Here is a 17162-nt window from a genome sequence, read left to right on the forward strand (position 1 = left end):
CTAAAACCAAAACACAACAAAACTCTTGGTCACCTTCCAGTATGCAGCTCGCTGTGATAATCACGGATGCATGGGTCACCCATGGGTTTCTGCAGAATGTAAGCCTCCATTTAAAAAAAAAAAAAAGTTTCGGCAGGCAGCCTTACAAATGTGAATTCATGTAGTATCGACTCGCATGTAGAGGGCTCTGTTCCTGTCACTCTCAGCTTTGACAAGCAGCAGCAGAGGTATCATGTCACATGGCTGCGGCTGGTTTTACAGTACCCTCTGTGCAGTGCTAAGAGTAACTTAGTTTTTCTTTTCGCTTTTCCTGAATGTGCGCAGAGCACCAGCACAGGACAGTAAAAAGGGATCCCAAAAATGGAGAATAAAACAACGGGAGGAAAGAGAACCTTTTGCCACAGTAATGTCTCCAGAAAGTAGTGAAAGAAGAGTTGGGGAGAACATTTCCACACCTTTGACAGCCTACACAGCTTCACAGTTTGTAGCCCCAACCTGCCTTTTCCTACCTGGCTCAGAGAGCCAAGGGATCTGTTTAGAGGTGGACACCTCAACTCTATGCCTTTCCCAGCAAAAAACCCAATCCCTCCCACCCCTGTGCAGGTGCTGTTACCTACCTGAAAACAGTCACGTAAACCTTTGCGTTGGGATGTTTGTGTGGTTACTGCAACCGCAAACAGGGAGGGGGCTTTGGGGAAAACACCTCTGGGGACCTGTGGAAGCCAGAGGGCTGTGCCAACACTCGTAAGGATAAGAGCTGTTGCCCATGCTTTAAACATCGCATTTGTCTATGTCTCGTACCACAATCTTACAGAATGGGGAAAGAAATCACACGGTGCTACAGCCCAAGTTGTATGAATAAACAAAGACTTCTGTGTCTAGGTGTGTCCAACTACAAAGGTCACTTAGGTGTGGGGTTTTTTTTCCTCTAAAGTGATCCTGTTCAGGGTGTAATATCCTATTTTATTTCTACAGTGCTTGTCACTTAAAGTTAACGTTCAGGATCCTTGGATCTGATATCCTCCCAGTGCCCACAAGAAACAGAACTGAAAAGCGTCAAGGCAAGCGGGTAGTACTGAATACACAGAAGAGGCAAAAGTATTACATTGGAAGTATTGTTCTTGCATTGCTCTGCTTTGCGGAGAGCTCGTATTATCAGGTTTGTGTGTGTGTGCGTGCACATGTGAGACTCCTTCAGAGGAGGAAATACGATGCCTAACACTTAGGGCAGAAAATTAGTAACAAAACACAGGCAAGGTAAGGGCTGATAACATCTCTCTAATCTCGTACTTCATCTCCTATCCTCAAGAAAAATCTGTTGACTTTTCAACAGCGTTCCTCTGCCCAGGCTGCACGCTGCAATTAATGGGCCTGTGTTACCCTACTCCTACGACAACCGCTGAAGTTTGCACCTTAATTTTCACAAGTCGCGGCCCCGAGCGGACTTGCCCACCCAGCTGAGAAAAGCCAACCCCCCCGCCCCCGAGCTCCTCCGTCCCTTCCCCTTTCCCAGGTGGGGGGCGGGCGCGGTTAACCCCGGCCGCAGCCCGGGCTGGAGCAGGTGCAGCGGCAGGCGCACGCCCACGCCCGCCCGCCGGAGGCCGGCGGGGCCGGCGCGGCGGCCCGGTGAGAGGCGCCCCCGCCCCGGTGCGGGGCGGCCACGTGGAACCGCGGCTCCCGCGGCGGCTACTTCCTGCTCCGCATCACCCCGGCCGCCGCCGCTGCTGCTGCTGAGCCCAGCGGGGAGGCAGGCGCAGCAGCCCGCAGCGGGGGGGACTACCGGGGAGGAGGGGAAGGAAAAAGGAAGGGGGGGGGGGAAGAAAGTTTGTACGTGCGGCGGCGGCGGGAGGAAAGCCTCCGCAGGCGGGCGGCTGCCGGAGAGCAGCGGCGGCCGGGGGAGGAGGAGGAGGAGGCGGCGGCGGCGGCGGCGGGGCCGGGCTGTGCCGCGCCGGGCGGGGGGCGGAAGCCCGCCGGTGCGCGGGGCCGGGCGCTGCGTGCGCGGCGGCGGCGGGAGGGAGAGGGCGGGCGGGCGGGAGGATGCGGCTGAAGCTGGGCTTCCTGCTGCGCGCCGTGCTGCTGGCGGGCAGCTTCTTGGGGCTGCTGCTGCTCTGGTCCTCGCTGTCGCCCCGCACCGAGGAGCCGGCTCCCCCGGGACGGACGCGGGTGAGTGTGCGGCCGCGCTGGGCGGTGGGACAGGGACGGAGCGGGTGGCGGGGCTGCCGCCCGCGGGGTGACCGGCGGCGGCGGCTGCGGGCGGGTAGGGGGCGGCTGCCCGGGCTGCGGCCTGCGGCGCCTGCAGGCCCGAGAGGGGAGCGCGGAGCGGCGGGGCCGGCCCTAGCCGGCCCCCGGATCCGGCGCCGCGGCCAGCCGCCGCCACGGGGGCTGGCTGCGGCGGGGCCCGGGGCCGTCGCGCCGCGATGGGCCGCGTCAGCCGGTCCGGGCGGGTGTCCGGTCCGCGCCGCCCCGCCCCGCCCGGCGCGGGGCCGCCGCAGCTCCCCCGCCCGCCGGCGGCCGGGCCGGGAGCGCGCCGCCGGTGTCCGCCGCCGGCGCGGTGATGCGGGCGGGCAGTGCTCCGACGGGGCCCTTCCCCGGGACCTCCCCGCCGGCGACGCCCCGGGCGCCCAAGCCGCGTGGGTCCGTGTCCCCTCTGGGGGCTTTCCCGTCCCTAAAATCAGCGTGCCGGTGTAAGCGGCGTAAGTACCCTGCAAAGGTCTTCCCCCAGAGCTTCGACAAGGGGTGCAGGTGTTCCCCTCTCCCGCTCGCCCCGCCACCATGGATCTGCCTCCTGGCGTTTTACTAACCGAGCGGTAGGTTTCGCCAAGGAGAAGCAGCAGATCAGGTAATTTAAGAATAGCGCACGGAAAGCCCAACGGCATGGGATTGATCGTGCAGGCGGTACAGGTCTCCCACCCCAAAACGGTGGGGCGACTGCCCCGTGAGGCGCGGGCTGGGCAGCCCTTCGGCTGAAAGGGACTGGCAAGCTCTAGAAATGCTTCAGGTCAGGCAGACAGCTCTGCAGAGCGAGCCTTGCCGTGGCCTTGTATCAGTCCATCAGGTGAGAATAATCTGACCCTTCGACACCCGGGTCTTGGAGTCAAAGGGCTTTTTCCATTTTTGCCAGGTGTTTTAGAGCTGTCGAAAGTAACTGGACTTAAGGAGATCTGCTTGAAGTAAGATTAGTCAAGATTATAATAATCTTCATAAAGTCATAAAATTTTACAGTGATTATCTTAAAAAGTGATCTTTTATGATGCGTTCACTAACAATCTTGGTCCTCTCTAGTGGGCTGCTTTGAATAATTGTGGAAGGCAAGCGAGCTGACAGAATTCTTGCTTTTGAAAACTGGAAATGACTTTGGACTCTTTCAGCAGATGCTCTGTCTTCTGAAGCTGTTACAGTTTGCTGTGTCTTGGCAGTTACTGCTGAGATAATAGGCCGTAGTGGTTCTTTTGGAGATAGACGGTTTATTAAGTGGTGAAGTTTCTGTAATCTGTTCTTCTAGATACAACGTAGGCTTGTCTGTGTACAGAAAAATCTTCAGGAATTTTACTAGCATACCTCCCAAGAAAATGTCGGGCGGTAAACATTGTGCATCAAAACCAGTCGAATTACTTTTCCTGCTTAGGAACGGGTAACAGACCTGTAAAGTGACATCCTCTGGGAGAAAAAAAAAAAAGTTGTGGTTGCATTACTGTGTAGGGCAGTGACCATCTTCAGATGATTATTCTGGGATGACAGCTGAAATATTGCAGTCCTACAGCATGCATGCTCTATCAGTTTATTCAGGTGCTGTAATGAGTCATGCTGTCCTTTCTCATGAGTCTGAAGGCTTTCGCTCGGAGACTTTTGAGCTGAACCCTTGTATCCACCTCCATTCGCATGTGAGGTCTAATTCAGAAATCTTTTCTAGCTGGTGCACATGGCAATAAAGGAGTTGGAAGAATTTTTACAGTCCAGCCCCTGATAAAGCAGCACTATGTCTTGATTACCCATGCCTTAACTGGAGGAGGAAATACCCATCTATGACAGCCACCTCAGGAAACAATTCAGTCTTTGCTGGGAACAAATACAATTATATTAAGTAAACACTGTCAAAAATGAAATCTAAACAATATCTGGTTCATTAGCTAGATCAGCTGTTTACTTGTGATATATATGAGTGGGTAATACGTGCTTCTTCACCGTTTCTGGGAAGCAGTATTGTTATTACTAAATTTGTGTTTTGGGTTGGACTGCTTTCTTCTCCAAGCTGCTCAGGTGAGGACTAGTTAAACAGTAGTGAGCAGGCTCGCTACTAGCAGTGCTCCAGCATATTTCTGGGGAGCTGGCAGAGCCCGGGAATACGTCCGGAGGTGAGGGCCTTCGGATCCTGCATCCTGCTAGGTGAGGCAGCGCTGACCCCGTGAGGTGGGCTTGTCTCTGGAGGTATGCTCGCTGCAACACCTGGAAACAGACTGTGCGTTGGTGCAGTTCCTGCACATTAGAACTAGGAGTTTAATCATAATTGCTTTTCTGAAATGCACTGGTGGCGTGCACTTTGTTAAGTCATACAAATATGTTTGCTCTGTTGTTAGTTGCCAGAAAGTTTGTTAAGCTAAAGGTAACAGAATAATTCTTCTTCCCGTACAACACCCTCCTCCTCCCTTTGCTTGTGCTGAAAGCTCTAGCCAACAAAGGTAGAATTCCCCCTCAGACAGTACCAGCTTAAAATAGAATTTAACTTTTTATAGCTAACCTCAGGCAGTACCCTTTCCCTCTCTGCACTGTAACCCTGGGCACTTTTTAATAACACCGAGGCATTAAAGAAGCAAAGATGAAAAGTTCTGCTGTGTTGCTCTTTTTATGTTTATAACCTTGAATCTTTTCCTGCTTACAGTAGCAGACAAGAATGGGTAATACTGAAGATCTTGTAGTAGTGTTATAACTTTAAAAAGTTTTGGTTTTTTTTTTTTTTTAGTATATTCTCCCTTCAAACACTGTGTTAATGTTGTTTCTACTGATTGTAAAAGATTTCAGGGATCTTTTGGAGAGGCAAGATGATTAATGTACAGAGAGTTTTCAAAGAAAAAGTGAAAGTGGAGAAGTGGCTGTTCAGGAAGGAAATGAGAGAACACAGAGGTAATAACAGTAATACAGACAGTTGGAGGTAAGACCTTTCTTTCTGATAGAAGACTGCCACAGATGTATATGTTCTGTGAAAGCATATTCAGAAGTTGGGGGGACAAAGCTCTTCTCCAGGTAACCCCACTGTGGAACTTTGTTTCTGCAAGACACCACTTGAGGAAAAAGTGCTTGCAGGATTCAGAGGGAGAGGTTAAGTATTTATTTATCTGCATTATCAGAAGTATCCAAACAGAATAAAATAATTCTTATCCTGGAGAGCTTTTAGTTTCCAATCTAAACCAAACAGAAACAATGAAAATATATTAAGGTCTAGCCTCAGAGTCTTTAAAAGCATATCTGCTTTTATGTAAGTAAGGACACCTGCTATCTGATAGTAAGGATTACAAGGGTACTGAAGATTTAGGCGGGGACACTCTTGTTCATGGCTGTGAGAAAAGATTAGGTAGAATCATTGATTTGATTATTATGTGTGTGTTGTGGGGTCTTTTGGATGTTTTCTGATACCTTCTGCGCTTCTGGATCGAGGGATCACGGTTTTCGAGCTAGCAGGAAATGATTGAGGGTATTCATCGTAAGAAGATTGCTGTAGGGATCCCAGCTATAGTACTTGTTGGTCTCCAGCGAGATGTGTCGCTAATGATCAGCCTCAGAGGTACAGCCTTAAAAGCTGGTGTCATAAAGGAGTGGGTAGAACAGCAGGCAGAACCAATGGACTGAAACGGTAAAGAAAGATTCATTACTGAAACAGCTTATTTGGAGGAATAAATGTAGTATATACATGTATATACTACATATATATGTACATATAAATGTAGTATATAAAGTCAACTTTAACTCTCCAAATCTGACCAATTACAAAGCGTTAAAGCGACCAGGTTAGTATTCAGAAGCTTTAAAAGTTATGTATAATTGAGGTTGGTGGTTTGGGGGTTTGGTTGGTTTGTTTGTCGGAGTTTTGGGGTTTTTTGGGTTTTTTTTTTTTTGAAAGCTCTTTTTAGCTTACCTGAGGCAAAACTCGAAGTACAGCTTTGCATGCTCATAGTCTATGTGGTAGTAGTATGATCAGTGGTGTCATACTTACTCTAATCTTCACTAGAGCACTCCAAGAAGCTGATAGAAATGACCCTATTCATTTGTCTCTGTGAAGGACAGTAAGTAAGAAAGACTGTCCAGCGTGTTACTAATCCCCTTCCAGAGCCTAAGAAGGTAGTAAAAGATTTGCTGGAAGTGTGTGGCTGACCTTGCACAGGTCAGAAATGTGGTGGCAAGATTGGAAAACCCACAAAATAAATTCCCTGTTCTGCCCTCTTCTCATGTGCAGCAAGGAGAACTTCCTGAAATCTCGGCATGGGCTGCCTGGCCTTGTGTCTGGCAACCTGGTGCTTCAGATTCAAAGCATTACAGTATTTGCGGTATTTCCTAACTTCAGCTAGCCTGTAGCCACTGCACCTGAGCCACTGTCGGGCTGCCATTAACTTGCCTTGCCATGTATTGAAGGCATTTAATTTTCTGTGTCTGCAAGTGACATGTTCTCAATGCGCTCTCCTTTAGGGAGTATTTGTTTATCAACAGTTCTCAGACTTTCTGGACTGGGTTCCCAGGGCTTTTTTTGTGTGTACAAGTAATTAGAAAACTGTCACCTTTGTACTACCACCCCTGAAAGCGTGCCCATCTCCTACGCCAGCTGTGCTCTCGGTGCTCTGGAACTAAATGGGAGCTTTTGAGGGCACAGTCTCCCACCCTTAGACTTTTATACCCTCGTCTCTCCGCCAGGACGGTTAGCTGTCCTTGCTGCCATAGATCACGGCAGCCGTGTCGTAGCGAGGGAGGAGCGGTTGCCCTCGGATCGGGAAGGGAGGCTCTGCCGAGGGCCCTTCTGCAGGTGGCTATTCTGGCATGTCCCCCCGGTTCAGGAAGCCAGATGGTGGGCTTGCAGCTGGGGCTGTGGGACCTCACTGACCGCCAAGTTTAAACATTGCAATTCCCACGTGGCCACTAGAAGGTGGAGAATTTATGATGTGGAGGCAGAGGAGTTAGAAAAAAAGAAGCAAAAGCTGAATGGACATTTTCTGAGCTTTCTGGTGACACCCCTTCTCCCCCACTTTAAGGACCACTAATATCCTGTATGCCTTGGCTGGATTGTCACTGAGAACTTAGTGACAAGTTGCAGACTGAACTTGAGGTGTTATTGTGGTTTAAATTAGATTCTTTGCAGTGGAAGTCCCGGCGGAAATTCTCCTCTTTCCCTTAAGGAGTAACGGCAAATGTGCTTAGGAGAGAAACCGAGATGCAGGAATCTGAAGTTGATATCATTACTGGAGGAAAAGGAATAAGGTGATAAATCTGATGTAACAGGGAGAGTGGTGTTCAGTAGTGAAGGGATTCAAGTTGTCTGAGTTTGGTAAAGACGTGATACATTGCGGTACACAGGTGATCAAATAGCAGAATAATCTCTCTCTCTCTCCAATTGCTTTGTATAGTTATCTAGATGTCGGTTGCTTTTTTTTGCTGGTTTGCCTTTCTGTAATGGGGTGAGACCTAACACAAGGAGCGCCAAATCAGTTCTGCCGCTCTGTTGTTACCTGAAAGCTCAATGCAATCATTCATCATCTGGGTGTGAAAAGCTCCCTACAGGTGCAGGGCTGGACATAGGCACGCTGCCTTCTACCATCAAAGCCGTAATAAGTCACTACTGCTTGTGTGACAGCAGAAATGAACACCTTGGCAAATTTTTCATGTTCAACAAGTTTGGTTTGAAATCTGTGCGCAGGGAGGCACTGAGCTTGCTATAGCCAAAGTATTGCTGTTGTAGGAAGTAAGCATCACTTTTTTTTCCCCCCTCTGTTTATTACAGTAATCTTTAGTGTTGCTAGCGACAGTAATAGGCAAAATGTTTTGAGATATTAAATGCTAATTTTTTTTTTTAATGTGTGCTTTCATCTAAATTGGCTTTGAAAAAGCTTGTCACCCTTGGGAGAGTGTAAAAACCCCAATCCCTACCATATTAAAAGTGAAATCTTTTGACAAATGCTTCCAGTTATGTTGCAGAATAAGTGACCACAAAGCAAATTATGTGAAGAAATGGAGGAAGAAAAAAAAAAAAAAGCCTACATAATTCCTACAATTTATGTATACATACATAGATTGTATTAAAAGTTTCTTGAACTCTTTTGTCATTAAGACCCCTTGTAATAAGTTAGGTAAATAATTCATTATTATCTCAATACTATTTATTATGTAAATGTCTAGTCCTCCAGAGAGAGCAGTGTCGCACCATTTTATACGTATGTGACAAGATTCCTTTTGTTCTATTCTAGCCCCAAGTGTTACCATTCATGAGTAATGTAAAAGAACTGAACAGCTGAAAAATCAAGGATCTTAAGTTAAGGCTGGCGTTTGCTTTTCAAGAATCCCATTGCAGGAGAAGGGGATCTAGAGCATCCAGGGAGCCTTTGGCAGGATCCTCAGCATAGGACGAAAGGTGGCTCTGCACTCTTAGGTAAGATTATGCAACAAAAAACTTAGTGATTGTGTCTGTTTCGGGGATCGCACAGGTAAAACTATTCCACTGTTGCAGCACCTAATGGAGAAACTGTGAGTAAGACCACCAAAATAAAGAAGGATCAACACAGTGGGTGGGGTAGGTTGTCATTTGTTCTTTAAAAAAAAAAAAGATAACAGAAGTGATAATTTCGTGCTGCTTAGTGGCCAAGCAATGGGACATTAAAAATAGCATGTTATAAAGTCCTTTTTTAAATAAAAATCTAGGTAATAGTTAACTCTCTATTTTAAAGGTGGTGAGTTAAGATACGATGGCTAAGCTGAAGTAGCAGAAGTTCTGGTGCGAGTAAATTTAGTTATTGGAAAAGGCTCAGTGGGTCATCAGGATGCCAGCCTTGAGAGAAGGCATGTCATATCCAGAAGTAGATATGTGGGTTTTTCGCCACATGGCCAAGCAGCATGCACCTTCCCTAATCCAAGCTCAGCAGAGTTAAAATTGCTTGTATTGAGCTGATGTTCCCTAATGAAAAATGACAGTATCTTTGTCCTATTTTTGTCAGATATTAAATCAGCATTACGGGAGACTGCCAAGTGGAAATAGGGCAGGATAAGCTGTTACATTAATAGGTTTGACTTATACCTTGGGGGGGCGGGTGGGATGCTTTTTACAGAAACTAGGCCATATAATCTGAGAGAAGGATTCCAAGTCTGGTAACAGTTACGTTTAATTACTAGATTTCCTCCGTAAGTATGGAAAACAAACGTCTACTGTGAACGATTAGTTTAAAAATAGCAACATGCTGTTTAAAAGCCTGCCTCCTCCATCAGTTTTCTTTAATCTTTTTGTGAATTAAAGGGAATTTATCTTGCTGAATCTGCCCTTAGCAGTCCACCTCTGCCCCACAGCGCTCTAGGTTTAGACGCTGTTCTGGTGAGTGAGGTCCCGTCCCCCCCCACAACCAAGAGCAATGCCAAGGTAACGTGTTCAGTAAGGAAAATGTTCGCAGAATCGCCTAACAAAGGGGAGCAATAAGCAGCCAGCAGCATGCATATCTTTGCAACCTGTGATCCTGTTCAGGCTTGGATTTGGGGGTATTCTGGCCTTTCACCTAATATAGGTCTTAGGGAGAAAAAAAATTAAACTCAGTAGATTTCTGTAAACTTAAACGAAAGGTTAAGGTTGTACTTTATAGCAGATCTCTAGATGGGGATTTATCAGTTTAATTATAGCCTCCTCCTCGCAGGAGCTTGCTGGGAAAGTATATGTTTTTGTGGAAAAGGGGTGTTTTGTTGTTAATAATTGCAAAAAGATATAGAGGAGAAGGCTAATACTTGTATTCTACCTTTGATTTTCAAATAAACATCCTTATTGTGTTCCCCCTGCTTGGGACCAAACAGGTTTAAAATACTTGTTTACTCAGTGGAATATCACTTGAATTGGTAGGTCTGAAATTTGAAAAAATCTGTAAGAATTATTTGCTTAGTGCGAGCTGTTTTTGAAATGGGTTGGTGCTTTCTTAGGGATGCATTTTATAGCACAGAATTCCTATTCTCTGAAAACCCATTGACTTCCCATGTGGGAATAAAAATGTTATTGTTACCAGGCTACATACATACAATACATTATTAGTAAAACAAAAATGGCTACTTTTTGTAATGAAGATACGATGCTTAAAAAAGGATTGTATTAAGCAGGAATTAAACATGGTTCTCCATGCGTAAGCATGCTTTCTTGCAACTTGCAAAACAAATTGCTTTCCCCTCCCCCCTGCTCTGTTACAGTAAACTAACTGTTTGCTGCTCTATGGTGGTCTGTATTTCTTTTAAGTTTCTCTCCTACCACGTCTTCTTGAATCCTTCATTCTAATCGCTGACTCCAGTAATGTTTTTTAGTATTGCTCTGGCTTTCCTAAGCTACAACTTATTTTCCTTTGATTTCCTTGTGGAACGTTCAGTTGCAAATAGCAGCAGTCAGCACTGGTGTGCAGTAAACCCCTGAGCAGCAGGAGAGAATTGTAGGAAAGTACAAGGTAAAAACAGTATACCAGTTTACATGCTGTTTACATTTGGAAAACTTTCTTTACAGTTTAAAGTCTCAAAATACAACTGTTAATGAAATTAAAGCATAAGCAGATGGTGCTCAGCCCACAAAGTTTCTTACTTATTTTGTTGTCTTTTAAAAAATTGGCAATGAAAATGGCTCAGCAAGAACTGTTCTGACTTGAGTGAATACAGTTGACTTTTTTTAATAAGGCAGAAAGTATTATGTTAAATAGTGTGTTTTAGAAAAAATAAAAGATTTTTAATGAAACTTACTAAGTTTTTTTCATATTTGAACATTTCTGTCTCAATTTGGGGATTAAAATTTGCTTTGGTTTTAACCTGTAGTAAAAGACTTCCCTTTTAAGGATGACTAAATAAAACAAGGAGTAGCATTTCAACAGGGCTGAAGCATAGCAGCACCCCATTTTATTTCTCAGTTCCTGTCTTTATGGGTTTGAGATATTTAAGCAATGTCTTTGTTTTGAGCTAGTTAATAAGAATTCTAGATATGTCAAAGAAGGAGATATTTATAATTTTAAGTTGGCTGTAGAAAGTGCTTCATCTGTAATTTTGAAGCAAAGCCAAAAAAAGTAACCAGGCTGCCTGTTAAAAGCATCTGGGATGCTAATGTCATGAGTTTTCTGTTCTTCCTATTGAGGAAGGAAGACCAAGAAAGACAATATTGAGATAACGTGTTCTTCAGAGAAAATAAGTTGTTCTCTGCATGCTTTAGTCTTGAAACAAGATTTGCTACACTCTCACTTAAATGAGGCCTTGAAGTCAGCTCTTCAAGGCTTGTAATATATGTCTTTTATAAGCCATGCATGTGTCAATGGTGCATTTATCATGCACCTTCGACTGCTTCACCTGCTCTGTCTCTGCTAATCCATCTCCCACAGTGTTATTCTAACATGCCAAAGCCCCTGAGAAGCTTTAAACAGCAGCTATGAAATATGTTGGTTTTTTCTCACCTCTTCCACATTTTCCACCCTTACTTCCCTCCCCTCTATGAAATATGTTCCTTCTGCACAGGACCAAGACCTTCACTAGTGATTAGCTTAAAAATAGTATCTCGGTAATCTGCAGAGGTGAAAAAGGGTGGGAGGTGGGTTTTTTTCGTTGTTTGCTTCTTTTGATGGAATATGAGCTTTTAGTGATTGCCTGTAAGTGTACCACCTGCCTCTGGTCAGAGAGCACTTAGGCAGAAGCTATCAAGTCCAGAAGGATGGTGCATGCGTCTCCTGTGCCTCAGCTCCTGCGGGTGTGGGAGAAGAATCGCCTGCTGCTTCTTGTATCACTTTTTGGAGATCCTCAGCTCCAAATGCTGCTATTTCATGCAAAGTAAGGTACTCCTACAGCATGAGATTTACTGAGTGTGTAAAGTGGTCTCGAGTACTCTCTGTGGAGGTATTCCAGCCCTGGGTGTCTGAAGCAAGACCGCAGGTTAGTTTCTGGGATGCATTTGTGTGATCTCAGTGTCTAAGAGTTGAAGACTCCTTCTGTCTTCTGTCCCTCTCTGTGTTTTGCAATACCATTCCAAAATACTTGTCTTGAACACTTGCTTATTTTTTAGTTATGTGAACAGTACAAGAAAGGTTGGGCTAAGGAAGGCCAAGAAGCGTTGACTCAACAGTGAGGCCGTGAAGCTCTTTGAGCAGGTCCAGGTGTGAGCTCCTCCTTCTGGGTCACCAGCAGAAAAAACATCCTCAAGGAAAGCAGCTGTCCATGGCGCTGGAATCAAGACTGGGAGAAGACTTTGATGTCAAACCTGGGCCAAACGGTTACTCTGGCCCAGCTTTGGCAACGTATGATGAGACCCTTGAGTGCTCATATACGGAGCAGCAGGCAGGCGTCCAAAGTGTCGATGCCATCGCTGTTATTTCATGTAGAGAAACGGGGCTTCGGGGGGCGAATTTCTGTAAGATACAGAGTCGTCGTATTAGAGAGCAGACTTACCTTTTCCACAAATAGTCACGTCAATCACCTCTTGGGGAGTTAACAAGTTTTGCTCCTGTTATTATCTTCTACCAAGGCTGGTGATGACAGGGGAGTTGTCAAGCTCGTGTGATAAAAGGGAGCAGACTGCCAGGATAGTTCATGTAGCCTTTAATCTTTGTGTATGCCTGAGGGGCCTTGGGAAAAGAGGATGGCAGGGAGCAGGCTGGATTAATTTTTCTGGATGAAATGGATATGTCCTGGGGGTTGGCCTACTTTAAAAATAATTAGAATTCTTTGAAATCTGCTGTCCTTGAGCACAATTCATCTGTCCTACGTCCCCTTTCTCTGATTCCCATATGCCTAGATCTTGTGGTTGAGAGATGCCTTGTGCCTCTTTGGGAGGTGTTTGTTTTGGCGGTATTTGCCAGGGGTGCATGATTTCTAAACCCAAGCTGACTTGCACGTATGTGCGTGGTGAAATGTGCACAGGGACTGCAGGTAATCAGAGGTAGCTAGTTAGGTTTTTGCTGTTAAGCTGAGGACAGAGATGCTGCTGGGCTTACAATAAGGCATGCGAGACACTGATTTTCAGATCTTAACATAATTTTTGTATCTCCTGGAAACAATATGGTATCTTTTAAAAAAAAAAAACCAAAACCTTTTTTAAAAGTCCTGTATGTTTGCATCAGGTGATGAAGGTATGATTGGATCCTTACAAGGAGGCTTGATGGTGATCATTGATTGACTGCAGCCAGCACAAGTCCATGTTAGTGTAATGAGGTGCATTGATCTCTTCTTATTCTGGGTTCTTATTCCAATCTCATTCTTAGCTGAAGGATGAATACTTCACTTTATTTCTTTTTTTTCCTGGTCAGTTTTTTTTTTCCTCATTCATTCTTTGTGGGAATTTGGGGAGTTAATTAGGCTTATTCTCACGACCCACTGTTCAACAGCTTAAGAGTTCTCTTGCGTCGCAGTAAGATATTAAATGATATGGATATCTGGAAATAAGGGAGAAAGATAAATGATCAGACTACTTCTCTTGACTTTATCCTCTGTAATAGCTTGGGCAGTCTGTCTTCTAACAGGTTTGTCACAGGATATAAAATGCTAAGGTTTTTATGGGGAAAAAAAACGGTTTCATTTTAAACTCTGCAGTTCATGTCTGTGATTAAAGAAGTCTTCACAGCCTTAAACACTAAGCATCAAAGTTTTCACTGATAGAACTTGGCCAGTTAACGTTGCTGCAAAGGAGAGGCAGCCTTGAACAGGTTTTTGAACAGGTTTTATCTTGCATGATATTTCCAAGAATTTAGTCTGTACTGATAACTTGTCAAAATACAGTTTGCAGTCTAATCCCAGCAATCCTAATTTTCAGGAATGGTTCACAGCTGTTAATTTCTAAGAAACAGGCAGAACTTTTATCTATTCATTTGGTTTATGTAATAACCATAATCTACGGCTTAATGTTACCAAAGGCATAATGTTGCAGGCAGAATTCATTACACTTTTTAGGTCAGTGCTTCAAAAATATATTTTAATAACAACTGCCTAATCTTGACTCTGATGCCTTAAAATGTTCATCGGGGAGAATGCTTTCACATATCAGAAATAATTGTATTTTATTGTCTTCCTTTTTACATTCTCAAACCTGAGATTTCCTAAGTCCAGAGCAATATACTTTTTACATATTTACTACAATGCACGGGCATTTATTTTTAAGCCCAGTTTTACTGATGAGGAGGTTAAGGTTTCAGATACAGAATCAGTGTCTTATAGCTGAACCCATTAAATATTGCTGTATGTAGTTGTATGTAGCTGACTTTCTGTAAGTCACTTTGGCTTTACAAATGGAAGGCTTCCAGCAGTGTATATTTAGGAGATCTATTCATAGTCTAACACCAAACCCCAACAACTTCCCTGTAGGAAGTCCATTTTCTCCCCCGCAAGCATGTGTTAATTTTGTCAGACCTTAATGTTGCTTAACTGTTTTTATACTGTATCAGCTACAGGACTCAAAGAAACTTTAAACCATATAAGAGACCAGTTATGGCAACTCTAATGTTTTATAACCGGTGCTGGTTTTATCCCAATGCATGTTAACCTCTGTGATGTTCCTTTGCCTTCATACATTTTTGCTTTTAAAGTTTTGGTTTCTTTACTTAGTTTGATTTCTTTTGTCTGTAGACTGAAGAAATGTGGCCAGCACTAGACTGGCACATTCCCTAATACCCTTTCTTATCTAGCTGCAGTGGCATAGAAGAATGGATACGAGAGTGAGAAAATACTTATGTGGAAGGCAGTTCTGCCTGACATTTGGGTGCATTTTCTAAGGAAAGGGTAGTACTGGAGATCTAGAAATATGTGTTCAAATCATCATGCTGAGAAATTTCATAAATATTTTTAATGAGAACTCTCTTGAGGCTTGGAGCTTTCCTGAAAAGGGAGAAGTGCCCTCACCTAGTGCAGGACAACCACTGGTTATGCACGCTTTCCCTCTCCTCCCAGAATTTAAGAACTTGCAGCTGTCTCCTTAATTCTGTAGTAAGAGGGAAAATAATCTTCTTTTTGTGGGTTTGGTTTAGAAGCGGAAAGGGAGATTCATACTGCTAAGAATATTTAACAGAAACGTCCTTTTGTTTAGGGCATAACGGTGTTCCTGCATTACCATTAGCACTTACCACAGGCAATGCTGGAAGAAGAGTCCTGGGTGCCTTGGGAAGGGGAACAGCAGCCATTACGCCGGCCACCCGACACAGTCTGGTTTACTGTTACAGGCTTTCCCTGCGTAGGAACACTTGGAACACCCAGACTGAGACGGGGTCTGCGTGCGGTGACTCGGAAAACCACACGACTGGGCAGGCCTGCCTGGTTTTTTCTGATGCTCTTAGTGCGCCATGAGCGTCTGGCCCTAAATTCAGTAGGGACACAAGTGTGCTGCTTTCACACCTCCCCATCCTCACCACAGCAAGTGGGTCTCCTCCAAGGGAGAAGAAAGGTTTAGGGAGAGGCACTCTGGGGTTTTGTGTTGTTCTGGGGGAGGGGGGTTTGTTTAGTTGTGTTGTGTTGTTTTGTTTTAAAGGTATAAAAGAAGCAAACCCTCCCTCGAGCCAGGCAGCTGCTCTCCTGCCAGCCTGCAGGTACTTGTTCTCCCCGGTGCCCCGCAGAGCTCCCGAGGAGAGCCCTGAGGATGGAGCAGGGCTGCGCGGCCCTTACCTCTCGGCTGTATGCCTACGCACAAGTAATGGTTTTAAGCAGCCTGGGGAGGCAGCTGTGTTCTGTGTGTCTTGCTACTAGGGCACTCTCCTCTGTGTTTTTCAGCTGTTCCTCGCTTCCAGCAGCTTTTGGTATTGGTGGTTTTTGTTTTGGGGTCTTTTTTATTATTATTTTCTCCCCCACACTCCTGTTTTGAACTAGCTCGGCGCTGGTGTTCGCCCCGCTTATGGATGCCAGCTTCATTTGGCTTGCCCACTCAGCTGGCTGCGGGTACTCCTTGACCCGGCTCAGTGCGCGGGTGTAAGCCTGTGCTTGTGCTGGCACGCAGGCAGAACAAAAATGTGTAGCGGCGAGGTAATCTGCTTGTAGAAATGGATCCATCCTACTCTAGAACATAAGCTTGAAAAATCCAGCACCTATCAGACAGAGGTTTAAAGCCACAACAAATTAGCGAAAGCAAAAATGTAAAGGCAGCTCGTCTGCAGCAGATAAAAATACAGTTTTCGTTAACTTTCTGCAAGAGCTAGGTGCATCTTGTAATTTGTATTCCTGTTATTCCACAGTTCACCTTGCAGCAGAGATGAAAAATATCACCTTCAGGTTTTACTGTATATCTGCAGTCTTGGGAAGATAAATGTCAATGTAATGCATCATAGTATTGACGTTCAGAAGTCTTCCAAACTTTGCTTTTTAAATAAAACAGGGAAGTCAGCCTTGAATCCCTTTTACACAGGAAGAAAGGTAGGCAAGTGATTATTTTTTTTTTTTTTTTGCCACATCTTACATAAATCTGACTTCCTTTACAAATCTACAGTTGTCATATTGTCAAGAATTATAGAGCAGGAAATGCTATACTAAACACAAGGAAAATACACTGTTTCCAGGTAAAATATTATGTCTGAAATGACTTTTACTGCTTGTGGCTTTCAGTTGCTCTCTGCTAAAGAGATGCACAGAGTTCCTGTTGTTCATGTTTCTGTTGGAATTATTAAAATGGAAAGCTGAATAGTAGCTTACTTTTAAGCATTTAGATTTTTTAATTGAAGTGGGTTAAAAAGTAAAAAATTCCAGCTTTAATGATGTCAGAAAGGCTGTCCAAATTTCTTACATAAGATCATAGGATTATTCAAGCTGGAAGGAACCTGAGGAGGTCCCCAGTCCAGCGTCCTGCTCAAAGCAGGGTCAACTGTGCAGTCAGACAGGTTGCTTGGGGCTTTGTCCAGTTGGGCCTCGAAAACCTCCAGGGAGGGAGACAGCACAACCGCTCTGCCTAACTTGTCCCACTGTTTGGCCATTCTCATGGTGCTGGTTTTTTTATACCCAGTTGGATATTTCCATCA

The 17162-nt window shown here is 45.0% G+C and overlaps 1 protein-coding gene across 3 annotated transcripts in view; it reads left to right on the forward strand.

The window, feature by feature from the left end:
* Positions 1–1995: 1995 nt before the first annotated feature.
* Positions 1996–17162, forward strand: part of GALNT7 (polypeptide N-acetylgalactosaminyltransferase 7) — a 76776-nt gene continuing 61609 nt past the window's right edge. The window contains exon 1 of one of the 3 annotated variants that reach the window (XM_052779121.1): positions 1996–2163. In XM_052779121.1, coding sequence (XP_052635081.1) covers positions 2038–2163 — 126 coding nt within the window. In that variant the 5' untranslated portion in view covers positions 1996–2037. Of the gene's footprint in view, positions 2164–8603; positions 8624–17162 lie in introns of those variants that run through there. The other 2 variants (XM_052779111.1, XM_052779129.1) reach the window with 2 other exon arrangements.

The sequence above is a fragment of the Harpia harpyja genome, chromosome 2 (assembly GCF_026419915.1).
Source record: "Harpia harpyja isolate bHarHar1 chromosome 2, bHarHar1 primary haplotype, whole genome shotgun sequence".
Lineage (NCBI taxonomy): Eukaryota > Metazoa > Chordata > Aves > Accipitriformes > Accipitridae > Harpia > Harpia harpyja.